This window comes from Rhodofomes roseus, assembly GCF_022264815.1.
Source record: "Rhodofomes roseus strain CIRM-BRFM 1785 chromosome Unknown C8Q71scaffold_7, whole genome shotgun sequence".
Classification (NCBI taxonomy): Eukaryota; Fungi; Basidiomycota; class Agaricomycetes; order Polyporales; family Fomitopsidaceae; genus Rhodofomes; species Rhodofomes roseus.
In genome coordinates, this window is record NW_025952963.1 from 687,981 (window position 1) to 708,117 (window position 20,137).

At 57.6% G+C, this 20,137-nt stretch overlaps 6 protein-coding genes across 6 annotated transcripts; 5 read left to right on the forward strand and 1 right to left on the reverse strand.

Moving 5' to 3' along the window:
- Nucleotides 1-2,108: 2,108 nt before the first annotated feature.
- C8Q71DRAFT_751319 (NADP-dependent oxidoreductase domain-containing protein) lies at nucleotides 2,109-4,229 on the reverse strand. Its single transcript, XM_047923302.1, has 10 exons — nucleotides 4,000-4,229; nucleotides 3,596-3,727; nucleotides 3,506-3,542; nucleotides 3,389-3,444; nucleotides 3,321-3,338; nucleotides 2,885-3,244; nucleotides 2,764-2,835; nucleotides 2,598-2,711; nucleotides 2,424-2,538; nucleotides 2,109-2,358 (listed from the first exon to the last, which is right to left on the reverse strand). Exons 1-10 carry the CDS (start codon nucleotides 4,117-4,119, stop codon nucleotides 2,321-2,323), a joined length of 1,062 nt encoding a protein of 353 aa, XP_047780360.1. The 5' UTR covers nucleotides 4,120-4,229; the 3' UTR covers nucleotides 2,109-2,320.
- Nucleotides 4,230-4,392: 163 nt separating this feature from the next.
- C8Q71DRAFT_896338 (uncharacterized protein) lies at nucleotides 4,393-6,325 on the forward strand (the record flags this gene model as incomplete). The annotated part of the gene is made up of 2 exons (XM_047928743.1): nucleotides 4,393-4,645; nucleotides 4,700-6,325. 2 exons carry the CDS (start codon nucleotides 4,393-4,395, stop codon nucleotides 6,214-6,216), a joined length of 1,770 nt encoding a protein of 589 aa, XP_047780361.1. The 3' UTR covers nucleotides 6,217-6,325.
- A 911-nt stretch (nucleotides 6,326-7,236) lies between these two features.
- On the forward strand, nucleotides 7,237-9,028 carry C8Q71DRAFT_530935 (uncharacterized protein). Its single transcript, XM_047919162.1, has 3 exons — nucleotides 7,237-7,728; nucleotides 7,787-8,170; nucleotides 8,225-9,028. Exons 1-3 carry the CDS (start codon nucleotides 7,522-7,524, stop codon nucleotides 8,972-8,974), a joined length of 1,341 nt encoding a protein of 446 aa, XP_047780362.1. The 5' UTR covers nucleotides 7,237-7,521; the 3' UTR covers nucleotides 8,975-9,028.
- A 1,803-nt stretch (nucleotides 9,029-10,831) lies between these two features.
- C8Q71DRAFT_795919 (MFS general substrate transporter) lies at nucleotides 10,832-12,654 on the forward strand (the record flags this gene model as incomplete). The annotated part of the gene is made up of 8 exons (XM_047925641.1): nucleotides 10,832-10,996; nucleotides 11,059-11,124; nucleotides 11,184-11,344; nucleotides 11,402-11,460; nucleotides 11,512-11,587; nucleotides 11,643-11,799; nucleotides 11,847-12,339; nucleotides 12,401-12,654. 8 exons carry the CDS (start codon nucleotides 10,832-10,834, stop codon nucleotides 12,652-12,654), a joined length of 1,431 nt encoding a protein of 476 aa, XP_047780363.1.
- Nucleotides 12,655-15,372: 2,718 nt separating this feature from the next.
- C8Q71DRAFT_530988 (uncharacterized protein) lies at nucleotides 15,373-17,260 on the forward strand. The gene is made up of 2 exons (XM_047919163.1): nucleotides 15,373-15,686; nucleotides 15,839-17,260. Exons 1-2 carry the CDS (start codon nucleotides 15,489-15,491, stop codon nucleotides 17,153-17,155), a joined length of 1,515 nt encoding a protein of 504 aa, XP_047780364.1. The 5' UTR covers nucleotides 15,373-15,488; the 3' UTR covers nucleotides 17,156-17,260.
- Nucleotides 17,261-18,741: 1,481 nt separating this feature from the next.
- On the forward strand, nucleotides 18,742-19,940 carry C8Q71DRAFT_704585 (Six-hairpin glycosidase-like protein; the record flags this gene model as incomplete). Its single annotated transcript, XM_047920399.1, has 2 exons — nucleotides 18,742-19,779; nucleotides 19,839-19,940. The coding sequence occupies 2 exons, from the start codon at nucleotides 18,742-18,744 to the stop codon at nucleotides 19,938-19,940; spliced, it is 1,140 nt and encodes a 379-aa protein (XP_047780365.1).
- Between the last annotated feature and the right edge of the window lie 197 nt (nucleotides 19,941-20,137).

The following is a 20,137-nucleotide window of genomic DNA, read 5'->3' on the forward strand; positions in this document are numbered from 1 at the left end:
ATGCCTTGACCAAGAATGTTCCCTTCAGCGGAATCGAGAAATTCAGGTCTTCGGTTGGCATGATGAGATACTCGACATCTTGAACAAGTGGGAGTGTTGAACTTCCGAGTTTTCAGTGTTCTTATCTTATCAGTTATGTACGGATATGGACTTATGTTCTGCGATGTCAGATTACATACATTCTTTGATGGACTTTGCCTAGATTACGTCATGTGACTTTAGTCCAGATCATTCCATGATATTCCACGACATTCCTTGATGTTCCATGACATTCCATATCATTCCTTGATGTCCCATCACGTCCTATATCACTCTTTGATGTTCCATCATGTCTCATATTATTCCTGATGTTCCATCATGTTTCATATATCTCTCCACATCAAACTCCGAGTTTTGGCTTACTCATGCTGCTTACCAGCTTACTCATATCCCCAAAACCTCGGACTTAGTGCTTACTGATGAACCACTGATACAGCATGTGACCTGTATCAAATGTGTATATATACTGGGCTGGTTTGCCCTGTAATGATAACGATCCTTCGTCCTCTCCTCTGCCTGCCAGCATAGGATCTTCCCTTTGGGACTGGTCTGTCATGGTATGACACGGAGGCCCCGTATTTTTACTTTGTTTTATCCTATTTTTGCTCATTTCCTATGGACTTGTACAATACGCTGTACGGTAGACTTCGCCTGGAACGGCTTTCTGACTAGCCACGTGACACATCACGTGCTAGGGTTTGTCTTGTGACTCGTTCATCATGTGGCCTTGCTTATGTAACTTATCATGTGCCCTGCGGCAGCGCCTAGCCACCTGACTCGTTCTGACTCGTTCTGACTCATACGTACACATGACCTCAGTTCTCGGATCCAGCGTAGGTAGACCTGCCCTCAACCTAGCCAGTATATATAGGGTCCTGTACGCTGCCTAGCACTCCAGCTCGTCCTCTTGGAGTTGCTAGGTAAGCACTTCACATTGTACTAAGTAGAGTGCAATGTAACTAACTTGGAGTTGCTAGCATTGCGTTCGACGCTGTTAGACTGTTGTTGACCTCGGTCCAACACCTTGAGGTCAAGTGTTTCTGTTCACAGTTCTGTTTCTAGTCGCGTCAGACCTAGCTCCGCGACATGGTCTGTTCACTCACTCATTAGTCCTTCACTGCCACTGGGCTTACTAAGCCTAAAACCTCTTTCTTCAACAGGTGCTTCGTACCCCACATGATATCATATATTTACAGGATGGCAGTGTCACGTAAGCTCGAACTTCTGTAGCCTTGGAGGATCTGCTGCTGCGGTATTAGTGATCATGACGACTCGGAGTGGGATCACTGCCATGCTATATACATTCATTCGAGCTTGAAAAACTACTCATTGACATAGTAGGATGCCTGCTACATTGACGGCGCGCATAGTCATACAAAGGCGGATTATGATGCCAGCAAAACCGTCCAAGTCACCCAAGATTCTGGCTGTGCACTCGAGTATATTTGGATTGAGCGCTCGATGCACGGTGCGGAACGCTGCAATGTCAAAGCCGAGGTTCAACAACCAAACAAGTCGTTCGTCCCTAGTGGAACTTACGAATGTGGTGCTTATTAGGATTATCCCTCCACGTATCTGACCAATTTGCTATCATAGATCAAACTTCCTCCTACGCAACTTTTCAAAAGGCCGTCAGTATTGAGATCCCTCCCCAGTGAGCGCCATCGGCAACTGTTGGAACGAAGGTTCAAACGTTCCCGAAGGGAAGGATCGCGGCGTACCGGTGCAAGAACCGGAGCGGGTGCAGTCCCCAGCGAATGCACGCGACTTCTTCATTTTGCTGGCCCCGGCCCCGGAAATCTGGACTCTATTGTTGCTAAAATGCTGTGCGCTAATTGGCTCTCGTTCTTCCCTGAGCGTGTCGTTGTATAGGGGAACCATTGACTGTATGGCAGCTTCTTGCCCCCGTCGGTGTGTGACGTTCTCCACAGTCATGCAGCCCTGTCTGAAGTTGAACTACGCCAGGAGGGTCAGCTGTACTGCCCCCCAAAACCTCATGCTATCCTCGATGGGACATATCATTGCTATGTCTGGAGTCGTCGTTCCATGTCGAGGGTGTTTGCCACCGGGACAAGAGCAAGTGTCTCGGTCCTATAGCTTACTAGATGGTGCACGTACCATGTTGCAGCTTACTGCCGCCATGATCGTCACACGCATATGTCAAACTTGTCACATACGGGACGGCTGGTATTCGAAGCAATTAGGACGCGAATACTGGTAGACATGATGTCTGATCGACGAACATGCCATAACAGGTAGTCCGTCAATGTGTCTTGGCAGTCTAGGGGGTGTCCGTCGGATCCCAATCCGTTACAAGTCCTGAACGCGTCCGTGAGCTCCAAATACATTGACAATATATATTTTGCCAAAAAAGGGATACGTACGTTCATCCAAGCTGTCCAGGTGGGCCACTTCCTCCGATGTCAGCTCGAAGTCGTAGACGTTTAGGTTGGACTTGATCCGATGTTCGGACGAAGACTTTGGCAGCGGTATGTAGCCCTAAATGAGAAGGGGTGGTTTTATGGACATGTGAACCGTTCGGGATCGTGAAAGCATGCCTTCTGCAACGAATAGCGCAAGAGTATCTGGGCAGACTCTTTCCCGTACTTCTGCGCCAGGCCGACAATCGACGGGTGCTTGAAGCGGTATCCGCGTACCAGAGGTGCCCAGGCCTGTCACCAACGTGAGGAGCTTGTACCGCAGAGATCATACAGGGCTGCCTACCTCAAGCGCAATCCCATGCTTCCTGCACATAACAACGATGTCGGACCGGGTCATGAAGGGGTGAAGATCAACCTGGTATGCGGTCTCAAGGCGAGGCATCAATTGACAACGTTTCGCTGACCTGATTAAGAACGGGAAGTTCTACACCCGCGTCCACCATCTCTTGCAAGTGCCTTACGCCGAAGTTGCTGACACCCACGCTGCGCACGAGCCCCTCCTTCCTGGCTTCGAGTATCGCCTTCCAACTCTCCGCACGCCTCTGCGGACCGCCAATGGGAGAGTGCATCAAATACAGGTCAATGTACTCCAATCCGCACTTCTGAAGCGACCGTGCGACGGTAGCCTTGGAAGCTGAATACCCGGAGTTATTCTGCAACTTCGTGGTGAAGAAGACCTCGGAACGCGGGACGCCAGAAGCTGCGCAGAAATCGCGAATTGCTTGACCACATTCACGTTCGTTGTAGTACCATTCCGCTGAATCCTGCGAAGTTGACGAAGGTCAAACACGGATCGACAGTCGACAATGTAGCGATGGAACAAGGAAGCACTAGACCTACAATGTGTCGATACCCAGCCTGGAGTAAATACAATCAGCACTGAAACGAAGCAAGCGGCGGACTCTAACCTCCAAAGCGTGCTTCACGGCATTGTACGCCTCCTTTCCGTCCATTTCGTACGTCCCTGACAGTCGCCTGGGTAAGCCTGCCTGGGTGTCTGTCCGGAATGGATGAGCGTTGCACACCGAAGCCCATGACAGGGATCTCATTCCCATCTCGGAGCTGGACATAACGTTTAGCACACTGGTCTTCCGCTCAGACACCGAGGAACGTACCTTCATCCTCGATTGCAATGTCAACGCCATGGTGGTGCGATCCGGTGGGCTGTACGTTCTGCTCGACAAGCACTGTAGTCGAGTGCGGGAGTATACAAACGGTGACCTCGGCTTCGCGGTTGACGAAAGGACCTTGACAAGCGTCAGTGTGAGTAACGATGGTGTATGAGAGCGGAGCGGATGTCCATTCCGGCACCCGGCCCAGGTCGGCGGAAGAGACGTATAATTTTGGCTCAGAAGTATCTGGCTTCATGAGATACTGCACATAACAGAAAATGCAGAGCATACTGGCGGAAGAGGGTCACGGCCCCAATGCTTGAAACCGTACTTACTACATCATCATGATGCCTCAGCCTGAGGCTGTCTATGTACATGCTAAGTAGTTCATGGATGCGATAACTTACCTCGGGCGATCCAAGGGTCTTGGCAACTACAGAACCACAATGCTTCGTCGAGACTAGATTCAAGAGAGTGCAGTAGGGATGCCCGGGGAAGTCTAGACGTGCGAGGGCTCGTAATTGCATGCACTAAGTAGCCAGAAGCAACTACCTTACTAGCGCTCAATACAGGGCTCAATAGCGCACTGTGACGACGCTGGCCATCCGGTGGCGTGGGACAATATTCCGGTTTCGGCGAGAAGGAGCCTATTGCGGCCACAGCGCACGCCTTTGTTCTTCAACAGTTCAACTCGCTTTGCAACCAGCTCGCCGTTCTTCTCCGCGAAACCCGGGACACAATAACCTTGCTACGGCATTGCTGCTCTGTGTGCTAGGAAACTGTACTCGCTCACGTATCCCATGGCGACTGTCGACGTGCCCTCCCGCATAGTCTCCGACAGTGGCAGGCAGCAGCCTGCACACGAAGTCATTGATGTCGATTCGCTCGACGACGATATACTAGTCCTAGATGTCTCTCTACCATCTCGGCGCCTGACAGGATCCAACGCTCAAACGAATGACACTCGACGCCTCTCGGGGTCGAGCTCTGCATCCGCCATTCTTGTAGAAAGTGACGACGAAGTAGAAGTAAATCGGGTCAACAATGCGCATGGTATGGCACTGCATCTTGCCTGGTTGGTGATAATCTCATGACACTGGCCGACAGCTCAGCGACGATTACTGTCACCTCCACCAAGGCCTATTCACCCTCGATATGTCCCTCCTGTCCCTCCTATTCCACGCCACCTCGCGGGCCAGGGTGCATTTCCCATCCACCTCGGAAGACGAGAGGGTGCGCTTCCACCTCCTGTTATCCGACCCAATGACCGACCCTTCGCGTTTGAAGCTCACATACGGCACCCCGCACCCCGCGACCACACACCTCCCGTTGATGTGCCACCCCCGGCGCCGGCCGCTCGGTCTCACTACCAGCCAGTTATGGGCCTCGGCGGCGCCATGATTACTCTCAATAGGCCGCATGTCATGGAACAAGCGAATGGACGACGCGAGGCACAGGAGCAGCCAGGTTGGCGCCGCTACCTCCCGCCATTCATGAACGCTATGTGGCGCCGTAACGAGTCGCAACCTGCGCCACGTCATATCCCCGCACCGAACGAGATCTATGCCGGTGGATACCTGTTCAATGGACCCATAGACGATATCGAGGACCTCGAGATTCTTGAAGAAATTATGGCAGACCAGTTTGGTGGTGGGCGACTCCGAGGTCCTCTTGCCGCGGCCGAACGGCCGAGGGAGCAGCATTACAAGGCTAGCTATACACATCCAGATCAACCCATGCCTGGCTTCACGTTCGATTTCGCACCACCCGAACCCCCGTCTACGTCTGGGACAACCTCGCCTATCATCATCCTGGATGACGACGACGAAACAACTGCAGGCCCAAGCAAGGCATCGGGGAAGTCAAGTGCCGTCGAGGCGGTCGCTACCTTGGTTTGTGCGCATTGTAACGACCCTCTCGCTCTATCCGCCGAGAGCGCGGCGCCTGCCGATCAGCTGGCTAGAGTAAAACTCTGGGGGCTCCGGTGTGGCCATATGCTTGATGGCAAGTGTATTCAAGAGCTCATGAAGCCATCGGCTCCGCCGCCGCCGACTCTTCCTTTGCCAGAAACAGAAGACATGGTTCACGATCGCAAGGGTAAGGGTAAGGCACGGGCCGTGCTGCATGCCGACATCGCCATGGACATCGTCGAGACCGACCCGCCAACGTCTGGTAAAGGCAAGACAAGGGCGACAGCGAAGGAGTCGGTTACGCCCAGGAGAGGCAAGCGGAAGGCGGTGGAGATATCTGCAGACGTATCGAGGGCGGACACCGCGGTTCCGCTGGAAGACAACTCGATACGTTCTCGTCTACGACCTCGGCATCCGCGCGTACCCTCGAACATCGGCGTTCCTCCGGCACACGAAAGTGTAGCTGCATCCTCTGTCGTTTCGCCTCCTTCTCCCGTTCGCCCCGTCCGTGCCATGCCCCGCAGGCGAGGAAATGGTCCATCGTCCGCGACGCGTGTGCGCGGGAAGGGTAAAGGCAAGGCCAAACCAGTCGTCGAAGACATATTTGATTGGGTATGTCCTGTGGCGGGCTGCGCACGCGCACATGTCAGCGTTCTCGTCGATGGAGAGTGGAAGATGGATCCAGAGAAAGGCGCGATCAGTTTGTTCATTTAGTTTGGAGGTCAGTTCGGCTTTTCTGTGCGTGCTGCGTCTTCTTATGTGATGCCTCCTCTACCTCTCAGGGACGGCTCTAGATCTGTGCTTTTTGATGACCCTCGGCGGATTGTATCCAACGCAATGTATAATGTCTTGCTCTCACCCGAAGGGGTATGCCCCGGTAAGTGAGTGCATGCGTTCCTTTATTCTGGACCCGCCAGCTCCGCACCGCATGCATGTTCCGTTCAGGAACCGAGCGACGTTCGTCGGCGTGTTATGGCTATGCGCAGAAAACCTCTGTTCGCCTTCAGCCTGTAAGATGTGTTACGAGAAGTCGTCCATTATACGACAGGCGTCGACGGACTGGCCTTGCTGGAACATCGAGGCTTTGCTTCGGATATCTCGGTCCTGCTTCTCAGTAACCTGCCATCCTGGACTGCTCGTGGCATGAGGCGCTATGTTGCCGCGACCGTAGGTCGCATTGCCGGTCATTTGGGTGGCCGTTGGCATCCCGTGTGGAACAATGCCACGTCGTGCCGTACTCGTGCACGGTGGGATTATGCTCTTCTCATGAAGTTGTTCTCATCGTCGCACATTCATTTTGGGCGTCGATCTGCCGTCCACTCCTACACGCCGGAGGAAAGACTAGTAATGATATCGATCATTCTACTTACTATACCACAATTTCGTGTCATAGCCTGAGCTCTCCCAGCGTTCGAGCGTTCCCTGCAACACCCGATTCCATTCTTGACCTTGAAGCTTGAAGCTTGAAGCTTGAAGGCTTGACCGTGATGCCTACCCACTCCCACCGGCACCATCCTCTGGCGGCTGACGTACAGGACTCGCTCGGGTGGGGCTGGTACTGGCTGAAACTGTAAGCCACCGCGTTGAGCCGCCCAGTCTCGGTTCAGCCAGAGACAGAATTGCGCCATGATGTTCCGGAAGGTTTCGGTCGCGACCCCGACGTTGTCTATGACGGCACCCTTGTCATTTTCACTGTAATAAGCGGATGACTCCTTGCATTTGTCCCAGTCAGTCGGAGGAGCGGCTTTGCGCGGGAAGTTCAGCCACAGTAACACGACTTCCACGAAAGGCAACTACGCCGTCCTCGTTGCAACCACGACCACGACCTCGACCACAACCTCGGCACGGGATATCTTCGTTTATCAGTGGACAATGCACGCACGCACGGACTCATGGTCTCAACGCATGTGGCTCGTGTCTCCGGGCCAGATCATTGGCTCTTTGCCTACCGATTGAGTTCATGGCATATCGTGGCGGCTCAAACCGCTCGAAATTTGAGCCTTCTCTAGCCTCCGCGTTATGAACGAGGCTGTCGATCTCTTCATGAAAGTCGCGTTGCGCAGGGCGGGCGCGGCTGCGTTTCCCATATCTTCTTCCTCGTACCTGGTTCTCCGACTCCCCCACCCGCTCCCGCCTATACCGGTCGCGTACCACCCCGACATGGCTGCCCCCTTGGCGGACGACTGCGCTCACATGCTCTCCAGAGAGTATAAATGGGACAGACCCGTACGTATTGCCGATCTTGTGTTACTCACATCGGAAGGTCATATTCGTCGCTCTGTAGCTTACCAGATGGGAATCACTTCCCCGCCTCCGGCTGGAACCTCACCGTATCATGTTCGACTGCTTGCTTTGCGGTTTCACGAATACACTTGGGTATACATGCCCATGGTGTTTGAGTGCATGCAAGTCTAGACCTTTTGCCGCCACAACCGCGCGCCGGCGCATCAGTTGCCCGCAGCTCCTAAGCGAAACGCAGCGGAAGCACATGAGGAGGATGGAAACGCGCCCTGCCATGGCGACCAGACCCACCTGTGCTGTGTCAGGCCTACGGCCGGGATGCGGGGCGACACGTGTCCGCGTCACCCCGCGCGCAACGACGCGTCGACAGAAGCATCGCAAAGCAGGCATTCACTCGACCGCCGATATAGTTGCTGCGATAACCTATGTGAGTTAGCTATTTACTCTGCTCATCGGGTACTGACGATGAAACTCGTCGCAGGATGTCGAGGCAGAGTTAAAGCCATTCTTGAAAGAACTAATAAGCATGTATGACGACGAACATCCAAGCCCTATCATGCCCAACGAACCTGTCAAGTTATCCATGCAAAGCCGACCGGACCACAACAAGTTGGACGATACCAAGAGCGTCGATGCGTCATCCACTTCCGCTTCGTCTCAGCGGACCTTGCGGAGGAAACAAAGGATGGCTATGTTGCGCAAGCGTTCGTCGCGTTCGTTGCGAAAGCGGTCAATGCCGTTGCTGTCCTCGAAGACGTCTTCCAAACTTGTGGACGACTACGGCCCGGTAGTCCCGGTGCAAGCAGTACTGCCATCCCGGTCACCTTCGCCGTCGTCGGCGCCCTTCGTGCCACTAGGCCATCCCGAGCGTCCCCTGTACACAGCGATACGGAAGAGCATGACTCCCCCCGGACTACCACCAGCGCCTCGCTCTGACGTAGCGAACGCTTCCCTGCACGCCGTCCTGCTGGAGCGCGGCGCAAAGTCTCTCGATATGCCTCGGCCTGCAACCATTGGACGCTCGCATCGACTTCGCGAACCCGTACCCGCGTCGGACTGGACGGCTGGCTGCTCCATCACAGGAGAAACAGAACTACGCATGGACCTTGCGCGGTGTCGTTCTGCAGATGTCGTAACGTCCAGAGGGCGCGAGGCGAACCCGGGAGGAGTCAGGGAGAAAGTCAAGAACTTGGGGAAGGGTCTCAGAGAACTCCTGACGAGGCGAACGTGACCCTTCGTCGTTCCCAGCTCTGTTTTGCGTTTCCCGGGTCTGATAACTTACGTGCGTGCAGAGTCTTTTCGTCGTTGTCCGGTGTATGTTGATGCACTGGCGTTTATTCAGAGCTCCCCTATGTCACTACCAACGTCATCTGTTCTCGCCATGCGCCGTCGACGATCGCACGGCGCTCCGTTGATCTCGATGCCTTTCTGCGGCTTCACTACGCTAGTTCCGGGGGATAAGCGATCCCCAGCCACAGTGACCCATCGAAGCCGGGCGGTAACGCCACAAAGTCTCCGGTGCCGTGGCTTCTCCATGCATACCCTCGTAATGACCATGATACCAATACATGACTTCACGAAGAGAATGGCCGGCTCCTTGGACCGAACCTAGGTATTCTTACTCTATGACGTCCCACGTATACATGCTTGCTCTTCCCAATGTCACCTATTCATGCTATCTCACCAATACGGTCCTTGATTGCGTGCTACGGATTGCAGGGGGCGCTATGGACGATAGGTAGGCTGTCAAGCTTGAGCAGCTAAGCTGATGTTTGTGTCTACATATGTACTATGCGGCGAGTGCTCGTTCTGAAGAGCTTCAGTTGTTTCTTCTAATTGGCGTTTCGAGGCTGGTGCGCGTCTTTGCTGCATTCTTCTCCCACTGACAGAGCTTGCAGTCCTGAGTACACGGCGTGCTTTCTCGCGCGCAAGGGGCGGCATAGATGTCCCTGAATACGGAGGCCGTACTAGTGGCAAGACGCCAGTCGCCCTGACCAACATATGTCCCTACGTGCATTCTGTGTATAGCGCACCCGGGGTAGGTTCTGTTCTCCTTTGCCTTGCCCCAAGTGCCTCCGAGACGCCCCTGTCAGCTGGCATTGACTTTCGTCCGCTAGGTTTTCGCGCATCTTCTTGCGACGAAGGTGGAATAGACCCAGCGCCTGCGCTGCAGCTGACGGCATGTACCCAGTCGAGACTGTTATAGACAGCGCGCTCCGGTTGGTTCTGAGACGTGTCGTGCAAGTGTCGTGATGCCCTGCTAGTGTCATTCTCTTGTCGGACTCTGTGCCACCCAACCACAAACGGATGGCGAGAATTTGCGCGCTGAGACCAGGTTTGGGGATACTTTCTCCTGATTGTTCCAATGAGAAGGTTGTGAGCTATGCTGCGTCGACAGGGCAGACGTAATATCATGGTTTGTACGTTTATCAGGCTCCCTACGAAATGCTGATTGATGCGATATGTGTCTGCGAGTGAGTCGAGCCCGACGACCGCGACGGTCTGTGGCGCGCGCAGCGTCCCCGATGGCATCGCCTATGATGGGCGATGGCATCTGGCGGTCATGCGTAACGCGACCTTGTGGCGGGCAAACCCAGCGGACCCGTGCTAAGCCCACTTCCCAAATCCCATCCCGAGCATCCTCGAGCGCATGCTTCATGATCGTCTTGGGTTCGTGGCAATTGGCGTTTGCATCTCGGGGTTTCTCCCGCTTCGAATGACGAGGGCTCTTCCATATCGACGACATACCAGCAGATATGCAAGCTAGGAAGCCTTAAGGAGGGTCCGGAGCGGGACTGCGCGGTGAGCATGACCATTGCGAAGATGGGTGCGACACATCATCCTCCCATTACGTCTCTTGAGAGTACATTCCCGGAGATCACAGGTTCGCGGTGTGTATGCGGAGGAATGCGACCGGCCTCGACCAATTTTCTATGCACGATCTCGAGATTGTGAGTGACCGTCCTCGGAAACTCCGAGACGAGATAAAGCGGGAATGTGTCTCTCCTGCCCCCCAGTTTCGCCCGCTGTCCTCCCTGTTCCCTGCGACATCCTCCCTGTCCACGACGTGCACTAGCTCGTAGTGCGGATGCCCCGTAACGAGGATGAGAGACTCGACGAGACCACGGCGCTCCTGCCTGCGAAGGAGCCCAAGCCCGTAACGCCCCTTCCCAGGCTGCAAATCGGAATCCTCCTCCTCCTCCAGCTCGCTGAGCCTATCACCTCCCAATGTATCTATCCGTTCATCAACCAGGCGAGTATGATACGTTCAAGCATCGCTGGTACCTCCGTCTAATATGCTGTCGCATCTGTTAGCTCGTGAGCGAGCTGGATATCACGGGTGGGGATGAGAAAAAGGTTGGATACTATGCCGGCATGATTGTGAGTACTCCGCTTGCAATCAACGAAATAACGTGTGCTCATGCTGCTTGTGAGAGTAGGAGTCGGTCTTCTTCCTGACTGAGGCGATGTTTGTTCTCCAATGGTCGCGCATCTCAGACTACATCGGGCGCAAGCCTGTCCTTCTGACGGGGATGGCAGGCCTTTGTATGTCGATGATATGCTTTGGAATTTCCAAAACGTTCCTGCACTTGGTCCTTAGGTACGCGCGTTCGTGTTATTTGCAGAGTGCCGAACGCTGATTTCTCTACTTGTCCAGCCGCTGTTTGGTCGGGGCATTGAATGGCAATATCGGGGTCATCAAAAGCATGATGGGAGGTATGTTGTAGAGCTTTTGTTGCATGTGCCGAATGCTCAACTTATGCACAGAATTGACCGATTCGACTAACATGGCGCAAGGCTTCGCGCTGATGCCAGTCGTATGGTCCGCTGGCGCGACCTTGGGGTAGGCAGATCCGTTGAACAACGTTACATCCTGACTTAACTTGCATCTGCTCTAGTCCGATGATCGGTGGGCAATTGGCGAAGCCCCACGACAGATGGCCAAACCTCTTCACGGCTCCCATCTGGACACAGTATCCTTACCTCCTACCATGCGCCGTCTCTGCGTCCTTCTCCGCGTTCACGTTCGTGATTGCGTCTATTTTCCTGAAGGAGGTGAGCAAACCGCTCGTCGGCTACTTCGGACTCTAATGACCACACAGACCGTGCAACGGAGGCATAGCAAGCAGAAGTCTGTGCGCATCCTCGTACAAGCCGAAGAAGACCCTCTCCTCCGAGAAGAGTCGCTCGAAGACCCCGCGACACTGCGCTCGCTCATGGTCCGCCCCGTGCTGCTCTCGGTCCTAAGCTACGGCACGCTCTGCCTGCTCGACATCGCCTATCGCGCGATCCAGCCGCTCTTCTTCAGCACGCCCATCGCGCTCGGCGGACTGGGCTTCACGCCCGCTACGATCGGGCTCGTCCTCGGCATCTTCGGGCTCCTGAATGGCTCCCTCCAGGCTCTGTTCTTCGCCCGCGTCATACGACGGTGGGGCCCCAAACGCGTCTTCATGGCGGGCATGGCGTGTTTCGTGCCGCTCTTTGGGATGTTTCCTGTGATCAACGCTTTGGCGCGGCCAGACGGCCTGACGTATATCGTGTGGGCTGCCATCGTGCTCCAGCTCACCATCTCAGTGGTCATGGACATGTCCTTCGGTGAGTCTGTTCATTATTTCGCACCGAGTGCCTCAGATCTAACACGTTGCGTTATCATAAGCTGCGTCTTTCATGTTCGTGACGACCTCCGCGCCGAACAAACGCTCGCTCGGCGCAACGAACGGCGTTGCGCAGGTCATTGCAGCACTCCTGCGTTCGGTCGGGCCGGCATCAGCAACGTCGCTCTTCGCGCTCTCCCTCGAGCACAACTGGCTCGGCGGCAAAGCGGTGTACGTCATCCTGATGCTCACCTCGTGCGTGCTGTGGTTCGTGGCCATCCCGCTGCCATATGATGGCTGGACAAGGAACTGGTAGTTTGGATGTATGGGATAGCAGGCGTTGTGGGAGTGGGGAGTCCGACCAGAAGTCAGGCCGGTCGATGACGAGAGGGGTTTCAGCACCCAGGATGATTTCATGTCGCTTTCACGTTGGTCTCCTTGTTTCTTTGCTGCAACCATTGATGACTTATAGAGCTCACGAACGAACAATGATTACACCATGTATTATACTAGACTGCATCACTAGGAATCGACGTCCCGTTACAATGTTGAGTACTATGATCGACGCTGCCACCTACCGTGGAACGAGTTAGGACGGCGAAGACGGGGTTTACGTGGACGACCGTGAAGCTCCAATGAGGCTCATTCTCAGGAATATATCACCGGGCGATGTCCGCGAGGAATATTCTGAGACGGTTACAAGAAACGAAGTTGCATCTGCTCGTCCATCTCCAGCGTCGTCGGCGGAGGTGCGAGCCTGAGAGCGCGTACGGTGGGAGCGCGGTGTCCTGGGACGTACGCGACCGTCGGCGTGTCCGGCGGGGACTTTGAACGCTGCACACGCCTGGTATGGCCGGCGGGGCCAGTGCGTTGGACACCGCCGACAGGGGCAACGGGGACGTCGCGAAGCGAAGACAGCCTTCGACCGCGACACTGACAGTACGATCGCGCTCGCATCCGTGTCTGGCATGGTGCATCCGGCCGCAGGCCCGCAGCGGTGGCTCACTGCATGCAGTACTGCCGCACTCCCGAGTCCCTGTGTCCGCTTCCCCAGGCCTCACGAGCCGTGTTACTCGACGGACGTCTGCTGCTTATTATGAAGGCTCAGATCGATGGTTCCGGCCAGGCCAGGAAGCAGCCTTAACGGATCGCATCGTGTCCGACTTTCAAATCGGGCGCAGTGCCAGGGTCCTATGTAAATCTTCTCCGCAAAGCTCCTCCGGTCAGTGGCTGGGCCACCGTAGAGCTTGCGGGACGTATGTAGCGGGCCACTCACATGATAGGTCGATCTTCCTCCAAGTCAGGGAGCCCCGCGCGTGCAATGTGGGCTCGATCCCGGGCGCCGGCTGGAGCGTGCTGTACGCTCTCGCCGTCGTCGTGCGGAGTACGGCACGACGGGGCCCTGATCGACAAGCTGTGGGCGAAGGCTGGCGCTGAAGCACTGCACGATGCAGAAGCGTGGCGTTGACAGGGAGCGCGCAGGACGTGCATGGCAATCCCTCGTAAGTTATCGTTGTGCCGCCGCGACGGGGCGGCACTCGGAGCAAGGCGACTCAAGAGCTTCGTCTTGGTCGTGCTGTGATAGAACGAGTGAGCAGGCTAAGTGACCGTCGCGTTCGCAAGTACTAGAGTCCGTACCTCGCTTCGAGGTCGGCCCTCGCTCTTCCGCGTCCGCGTCCCTGACCCTTGTCATGAACGGGAATCCCGATACCTTCGCAGCGTATCTCTGTGAAGTTTGACTGGGTGTGAGTGCCGGTGGTATGTGGGACACCGGGCTCGGGCTGGGTGGCCATACGGATGTCTGAATGTGCGCTCTCCGGCTGGGCCTCGCCGACTTCAGCAGACGGTTGATGTTGTCAACGATCCTTCCTTCGCGAAGAGGAAGCAGTCGTTCAAGTTGAGGGTGCGAGCGCATCTGCAGACAACCCCCGGGGAGAAATATGCTCTCGTTGTTGTAAGTCGTCGACGTTACAGTAGGAGCACTACGTCGTGCGCACGATAGTGTCCAAGGCATGCATGGGGTGAAATTGGGAAACCCGAACACGGCGAATTCGAGACGAAGTCACGCTGGTAACGCGACAGAATCTGCAGAGAGTGCCTTTGGAGAAGAGATACATATACAAGCACGACGTCGACTGCTGCAGTCCCAATGAAAATAATTCCTGCCTGGACTCAGAGAGAGCCCTCCGGCTGTCGTGCAGCCCCTCAGCCGCCACAGTCGGTCCGCCGGGATAGCGAGACCCTCGAGAAAGTCGCTCGGTGCGCCCGTCCGCGCCGAACTGTTGTCCGGTTATATGCCAGCTGGTATCCGAGAGGGGTGCGTCCTGAAGAGGACCCGGCAGCGGCCCACATAACTTGAGGTTGAGAGCTTGGTGAGCGAAGTTCGACGACAGGCACACGAGACGGCCTGGACCGGGTGGGCCGTGTAAAGGTTCAAGCTGAAGTTGTTGGTTGAGCGGGAGCGTGGGGGCCATGTGGGGACGGGCGATCGTCACTCGGTGGTCTGGACTGCGATAGCCTATCGGCCCTCGTCATAGCGCAGGACATCCCCGTCGTTGGCAGATACCCACAAGGCAGGTCGACTGAGCGGTGGGCAGAAACAAACCGGGGAATTGAGCAGCGCGCGACGCACCGAGATAGGCTCGAGCGAAGATAGGACGAGTGCATTGAAGGTAGCCCACTTTAGAGCGCGCTGCAGCGCTAGGATATCGACCGAGAGGGAGGTAGAGGGGAGAGGGCCGCGGATGGGGAGAGGCGGCAGGCCGGCGGCATGGCGGCACGCAGGAGGACCCCACACGCAAGTGGAATGTTCCCGTGGAACCTGGACTGTGCAGCGCCGCTGTCCGCCTCCAATCCTCCCCAGGTGCCCCATTCTCTGGCTGCCCCTGGGCTGTCCTCGCCACCGCCGTCCGATATAGCCTCTCGCTGCCATCCACAGCACCGTGCTGGCCCCGTCCGAGCCACCGTCCACTCCCGCCCGCCTCCCGCCCGACCTGCCCAGATCCTCCCCCGGCACCGCCCTATCGCGAGCCCGGCGATCTCTCTCAGGCCCCCAGTGCGGCAAGTCCGAGTCCAAGTGCGAGACACCCGCTGTCGACGTCGACCAGACCTCTCCCGCCGCGTCTCCGCACCACGCTCAGCGAGCCCCCCATGCCCACCGTCCCGCCGACCTACGTCCCCATCGCTGCCTACGATGAGGACGTGCCCCCCGTCCCCGGCGCCGCTGCGTTCCCCGTCTCTGCCTTCCTCGACCGCGACCGCGACGATGCCGCTGCAGGGCCCACGCCCGACCCGGATCTCGACGACTTTGCGTTCGTGCCCATGGAGAGCGGCAACGCGGTGACTGAGGTGAGTACCGCTCTACTCGACATCCCGTCCTTCCCTCTGTCTACGCTGTGCGGGTCGGATCCCCGGTCCCGCCAGCAGCGGATCCGCCGCTGTCCCCTCATCTGATCGCCATGATGCCCGCCCCACCGTGCTAACAACCCGTCACCCCACAGACCGGGCCCGACCGCCCCCCGGCCCTCTCCTTCCCCTTCCCGCCGCGCACGTCCCGGTCGCCCTCGCCCTCGCACACGCCGCCGCCCGCGCGCAAGCCGCGCCTCTCGCTCGGCGCGCTCTCCCTCCACTCGCCCTCCGCCCTCGTCGGCACGCCCTTCGACCTCTCCCCGCGCTTCGAGTACCCCTTCCCCGCCTCCGCCTCCGCGTCAGCCGCCGACGCCGACGCGCACTACCCCTACCCGTACCCGTGCGCCCCCGGCTGGGCGGGCTTCCCCGTCAGCACGAGCCTCCCGAACCTCGCCGTGGGCCCCGCCTTCGCGTATGGGCACCCCCACCCCCCGTGGGGCCCGGGCTTGCCCATGGGAATGGGCGTGGGTGCGGCGCAGAGCTCGATCCACGCACACCCGAAGATGCGCGTCCGCGAGCCGCCGGTGCCGCCGGGGCTCGTGAAGAAGCGGAGGCTGATGAGGGAGCGGGAGCGGGAGCAGGAACGGGAGAGGGAGAGGGAGAGGCAAAGGGAGGCGAGTGCGAGGAGGGCTGCTTCGATGGGGAGTGTGGACGGGGGTGGTGCGGTGGACGACCGGACGCCGATGCCGATGCTGGAAGAGCGACGACCCTCCGCTCCGCTGCCCCTTCGCCCTACGCTGGACACCGACTCTGTGCCCCGGAGGGCGGACCTCGACAGGCGGGAGAGCGACGAGACAGTCGTGGGTGGCCCGCGCGAGCGGGGCGGGGAACGTGGAGGTGGATGCGGGGAGGCGGAGGACGCGGAGGTTGTTGGTGCGGTCGACCGAGTCGATGCGGATGCCGAGCGGGGAGGCGTCGACGTGCCTCGGGGGGTCGTGCGAACTGTAGGTGAGGCTGTCAATGCCGTGGGCTATCCTGGTATCCCGACACACGACGGGACCGACGCACGAGAGGGAGTGTCGTCGCATACACTCCCCTCTGATCTTATGCCCGCCCCCGCCTTCCCAGACATTCACGCACCCTTAGACTCCCTCCTCCCGCCTCCAACCGACATCGACATCCCTGCCGCCGACACCACCAACGCCGACGTCGCAGTCCCCATGATCCCCTACCCCACGCCCGCGCTGCCGTCGCGCCACGAGCAGATACACGAGTCTTACGATACCGCGCGCGACACGACACACACGCTCTCCGAACGCGACATACACGACTCCGCCTACGACCCCGCCCCCGAACTCAAAACCCCGGAGGTCGCCGCGCCCATACACGACGGCGCGCGGCCTCTCGGCGAACTTCGATTCCCCGCTGCTTCTGAGCAGCTCGACGGACCCCGCAAGGTGCTGGCTTGAATCGTGATGCGCGTGCCTGTCGTGTCTCGCGCCGTTGCGTTGCGGAGCCTATCGTCAGTGCGTGTCTTATCTGCCGGTCGTCTTCTGAATCTTCAGGTTAGTTTTTTGCACATTTTGTTTTTGTTGGGCTTCGGTTTGTCGGTCTTCTGGTCCGCAGTCGCCGCGGCTCCTCCCTCCCTCGTACATACACACACACACATTCTCCACGCATGCGCACATCCTACCCTTCGCCTTCGTCTGCGCTGTGCCACCCTTTCGCTCCGGCCCGGTCCCTTCGTTTCCTTTCGTCTGTCATCTGTCGTCGCTCTGATCTAGTGGTACCGGCACGTCCGTGTGTGTACCTATGCATGTTGTCCTCGTATCTCAGTTATTCGCTTCGCCTCCACCCCCGGTTCCGCGCGCCGTCGCCTTTTGCTTATGTCTGCTCACGTCGTCACGCTTTATACCCGCCCCTACCCTACCCTACCCCTCCTCCACGCCGCGCCCGCCCTGCATTCTTCCACCACTCCCCGTCCTCCGTCCGCATTCACGTCCCCGTCCACGTCCGCACGCTCACACGGTCAAGCACATCGTATACGTCACATTGCAACTCTCTCTCTCTTCCTCTCTCTCCCTTTTCTGTAGTCCACCGTCCGCATACACGAATGGATGTAGAATTCCCGACGCCCGTCTCGGTCGGTTGCGGGCTGTGTGTCGTGACCTTGCTGAGTTGCTCGAGGAGGAGCGCGCCGATCGTCTGGCTCGAGGGGACGTCGATCTTATACAGTATACAGTTTATTGTTGTCCATGTGCGATCATGCATTCATGGATCATGGAGGACCGACTGGCTGGTGGGCGACCTGATCTGCGCTGGGGCTGACGATCGACCCCAGGCCTTCAGGCGGCGGTGCACTCATCTGTGTCTTCAGATGCGTGGTCGCAGATCCTGTCTAGGAGGCAATCGCGGGCCCGGACGCTGGCGATCTGAGGACGACCAGGGTGGATCCGATCACCCTCGGCTCGGCGGTACCGGTGATGTGACACTGACACGCCACCTGCACGCCACGCACCTTTCAACTCGAGTCTCGGATGCACGCTCGATGAGATTAATTGGGAAAACAACATTGTGTGTCTCGCCTCTCCCTTATTTTGCGACTGTATCTGCTCATGGACACGGACGCGATGACCTATGTATAGAGATTATAGCGGAGTGTACGCGCAAACGCACAACACCGAGAGCCTCACCCAGCTGCAGCCTTTGGCGTTGCGGGGAATCCCTGACTAAGGGATGACATTAATGATGGCACCGGCACCTTGGTTTCAGATGGCCAGTTTAGAGACGCGCACGTTTCCGTTGCGTAGGTTCGTACGGCCAACGGCGGGGATTCAAGCTAGCAAGCAGTGCCAGGACATTGAAAGGTTGGCACGTCTTCGGTAGGGAGTGTCAACCTTCGCTCGTGCATCCTCCTGCTGTTCTAGCCATGCGTTCACTACGAGGTGTCGGTCCGATGGCCCTTCCTCTCCTCCTCTCCCTTGCCGCTGCGCTTCCGGCCTCCAATGCAGCAGGCCTTCCCGCCAACTATTCGGCATGGATGGCCACCAGTATCATGGCCCGCAACCAAGGTGTTCTCGGCGGACCCGGTGACGCCTCGCAACTCCTCCAAGCAGGCTTCACCCAGAAGGCATTCAACCAATTTCTATCAGCCTACCCTTCCAGTGCAATCGCCGACAGCGTCACGACGTACATCGAGCGATCCGTCGAATCCGTTACTAGCGTCCTCGCGAACGCATCGCACGACACCGCATACCCGCTTGACAGGCTCTCCAGCGGGAACGCGCTTCTCCGCGCATACACCGAGACGAGCAACGCGTCCTACGGAGACGCGCTCACAGCGCTCCGGGACTCCGTCGATCTTCAGCCGAAAAACGCGGAAGGCGGACTATGGTACTACACATACCCAGACTGGTCCTACCTCGACGGGATGTACTCCTACGCGCCCTTCAGCGCCGCGTACGCGGTGCAGTACGACATCGGCGCTCTACGCCACGCCGTCCAGAACGTCACTCACCAGCTCGACCTTCTCTGGGAGCATTGCTACAACGCCACCACGGGCCTCCTTGTGCACGGGTACGACGCCTCCAAGACGGCCGTCTGGGCGGATCCAGCGACGGGCGCGAGTCCGCACGTCTGGGGGCGCAGCCTCGGATGGTACGCGATGGCGCTCGTGGACACGCTCGAGCTCCTCCAAGGCCCGCTTGTCGACGCGGACGCATGGCACCATCTGCACGGCAGATTCGTCGAGCTGGCGAGCGCGGTTGCGCGCGCGGCGGACCCGGCGACGGGTGGGTGGTGGCAGGTGCTCGACGCGCCGGGACGGGAGGGCAACTACATCGAGAGCAGCGGGAGCTCGATGTTCGTGTACGCGCTGCTAAAGGGCGTTCGCTTCGGATATCTCGAGCGGGGCTTCGAGGCCATGAACGGGGATGACACGACGGGATCCATTGCCAATGCGTCATACGTGGATGTAGCGAGTCGGGCATACGAGTACATCGCCGATACGTTCGTCGTGGACAACGGAAACGGCACGCTGGGGTACAACGGCACAGTGTCGGTGTGCAGTTTGAACTCGACAGCGTCATACGAGGTTCGTCGCCATGTCTTGATTGCCCAGTCGTCCCACAGGCTGATGTTAAGGATCTGTAGTATTACGTCGGCCAGAGCATCCTGTACAACAGCGTTCTGGGATCTGCCGCATTCGTGCTTGCTTCGCTAGAATATGAACGCACCGTCTTCGTATCGCTTTGATGGACAGCGGACAGGAGCAAGAAAGAATGGTCGCGCAGGAGGTGCAGCAGACGACGCGGTCACCTGATGTCGTGTATCTTCGCGTAGCCACCAACGTGGCGGTCGAAGATCCTGGTCTTATGTGATGCTTTTCTGCACGCGGCAGAGCAGAAGTACTTATATTAGGGAAGCTCAATTACATGTATGGTCGTGATAAT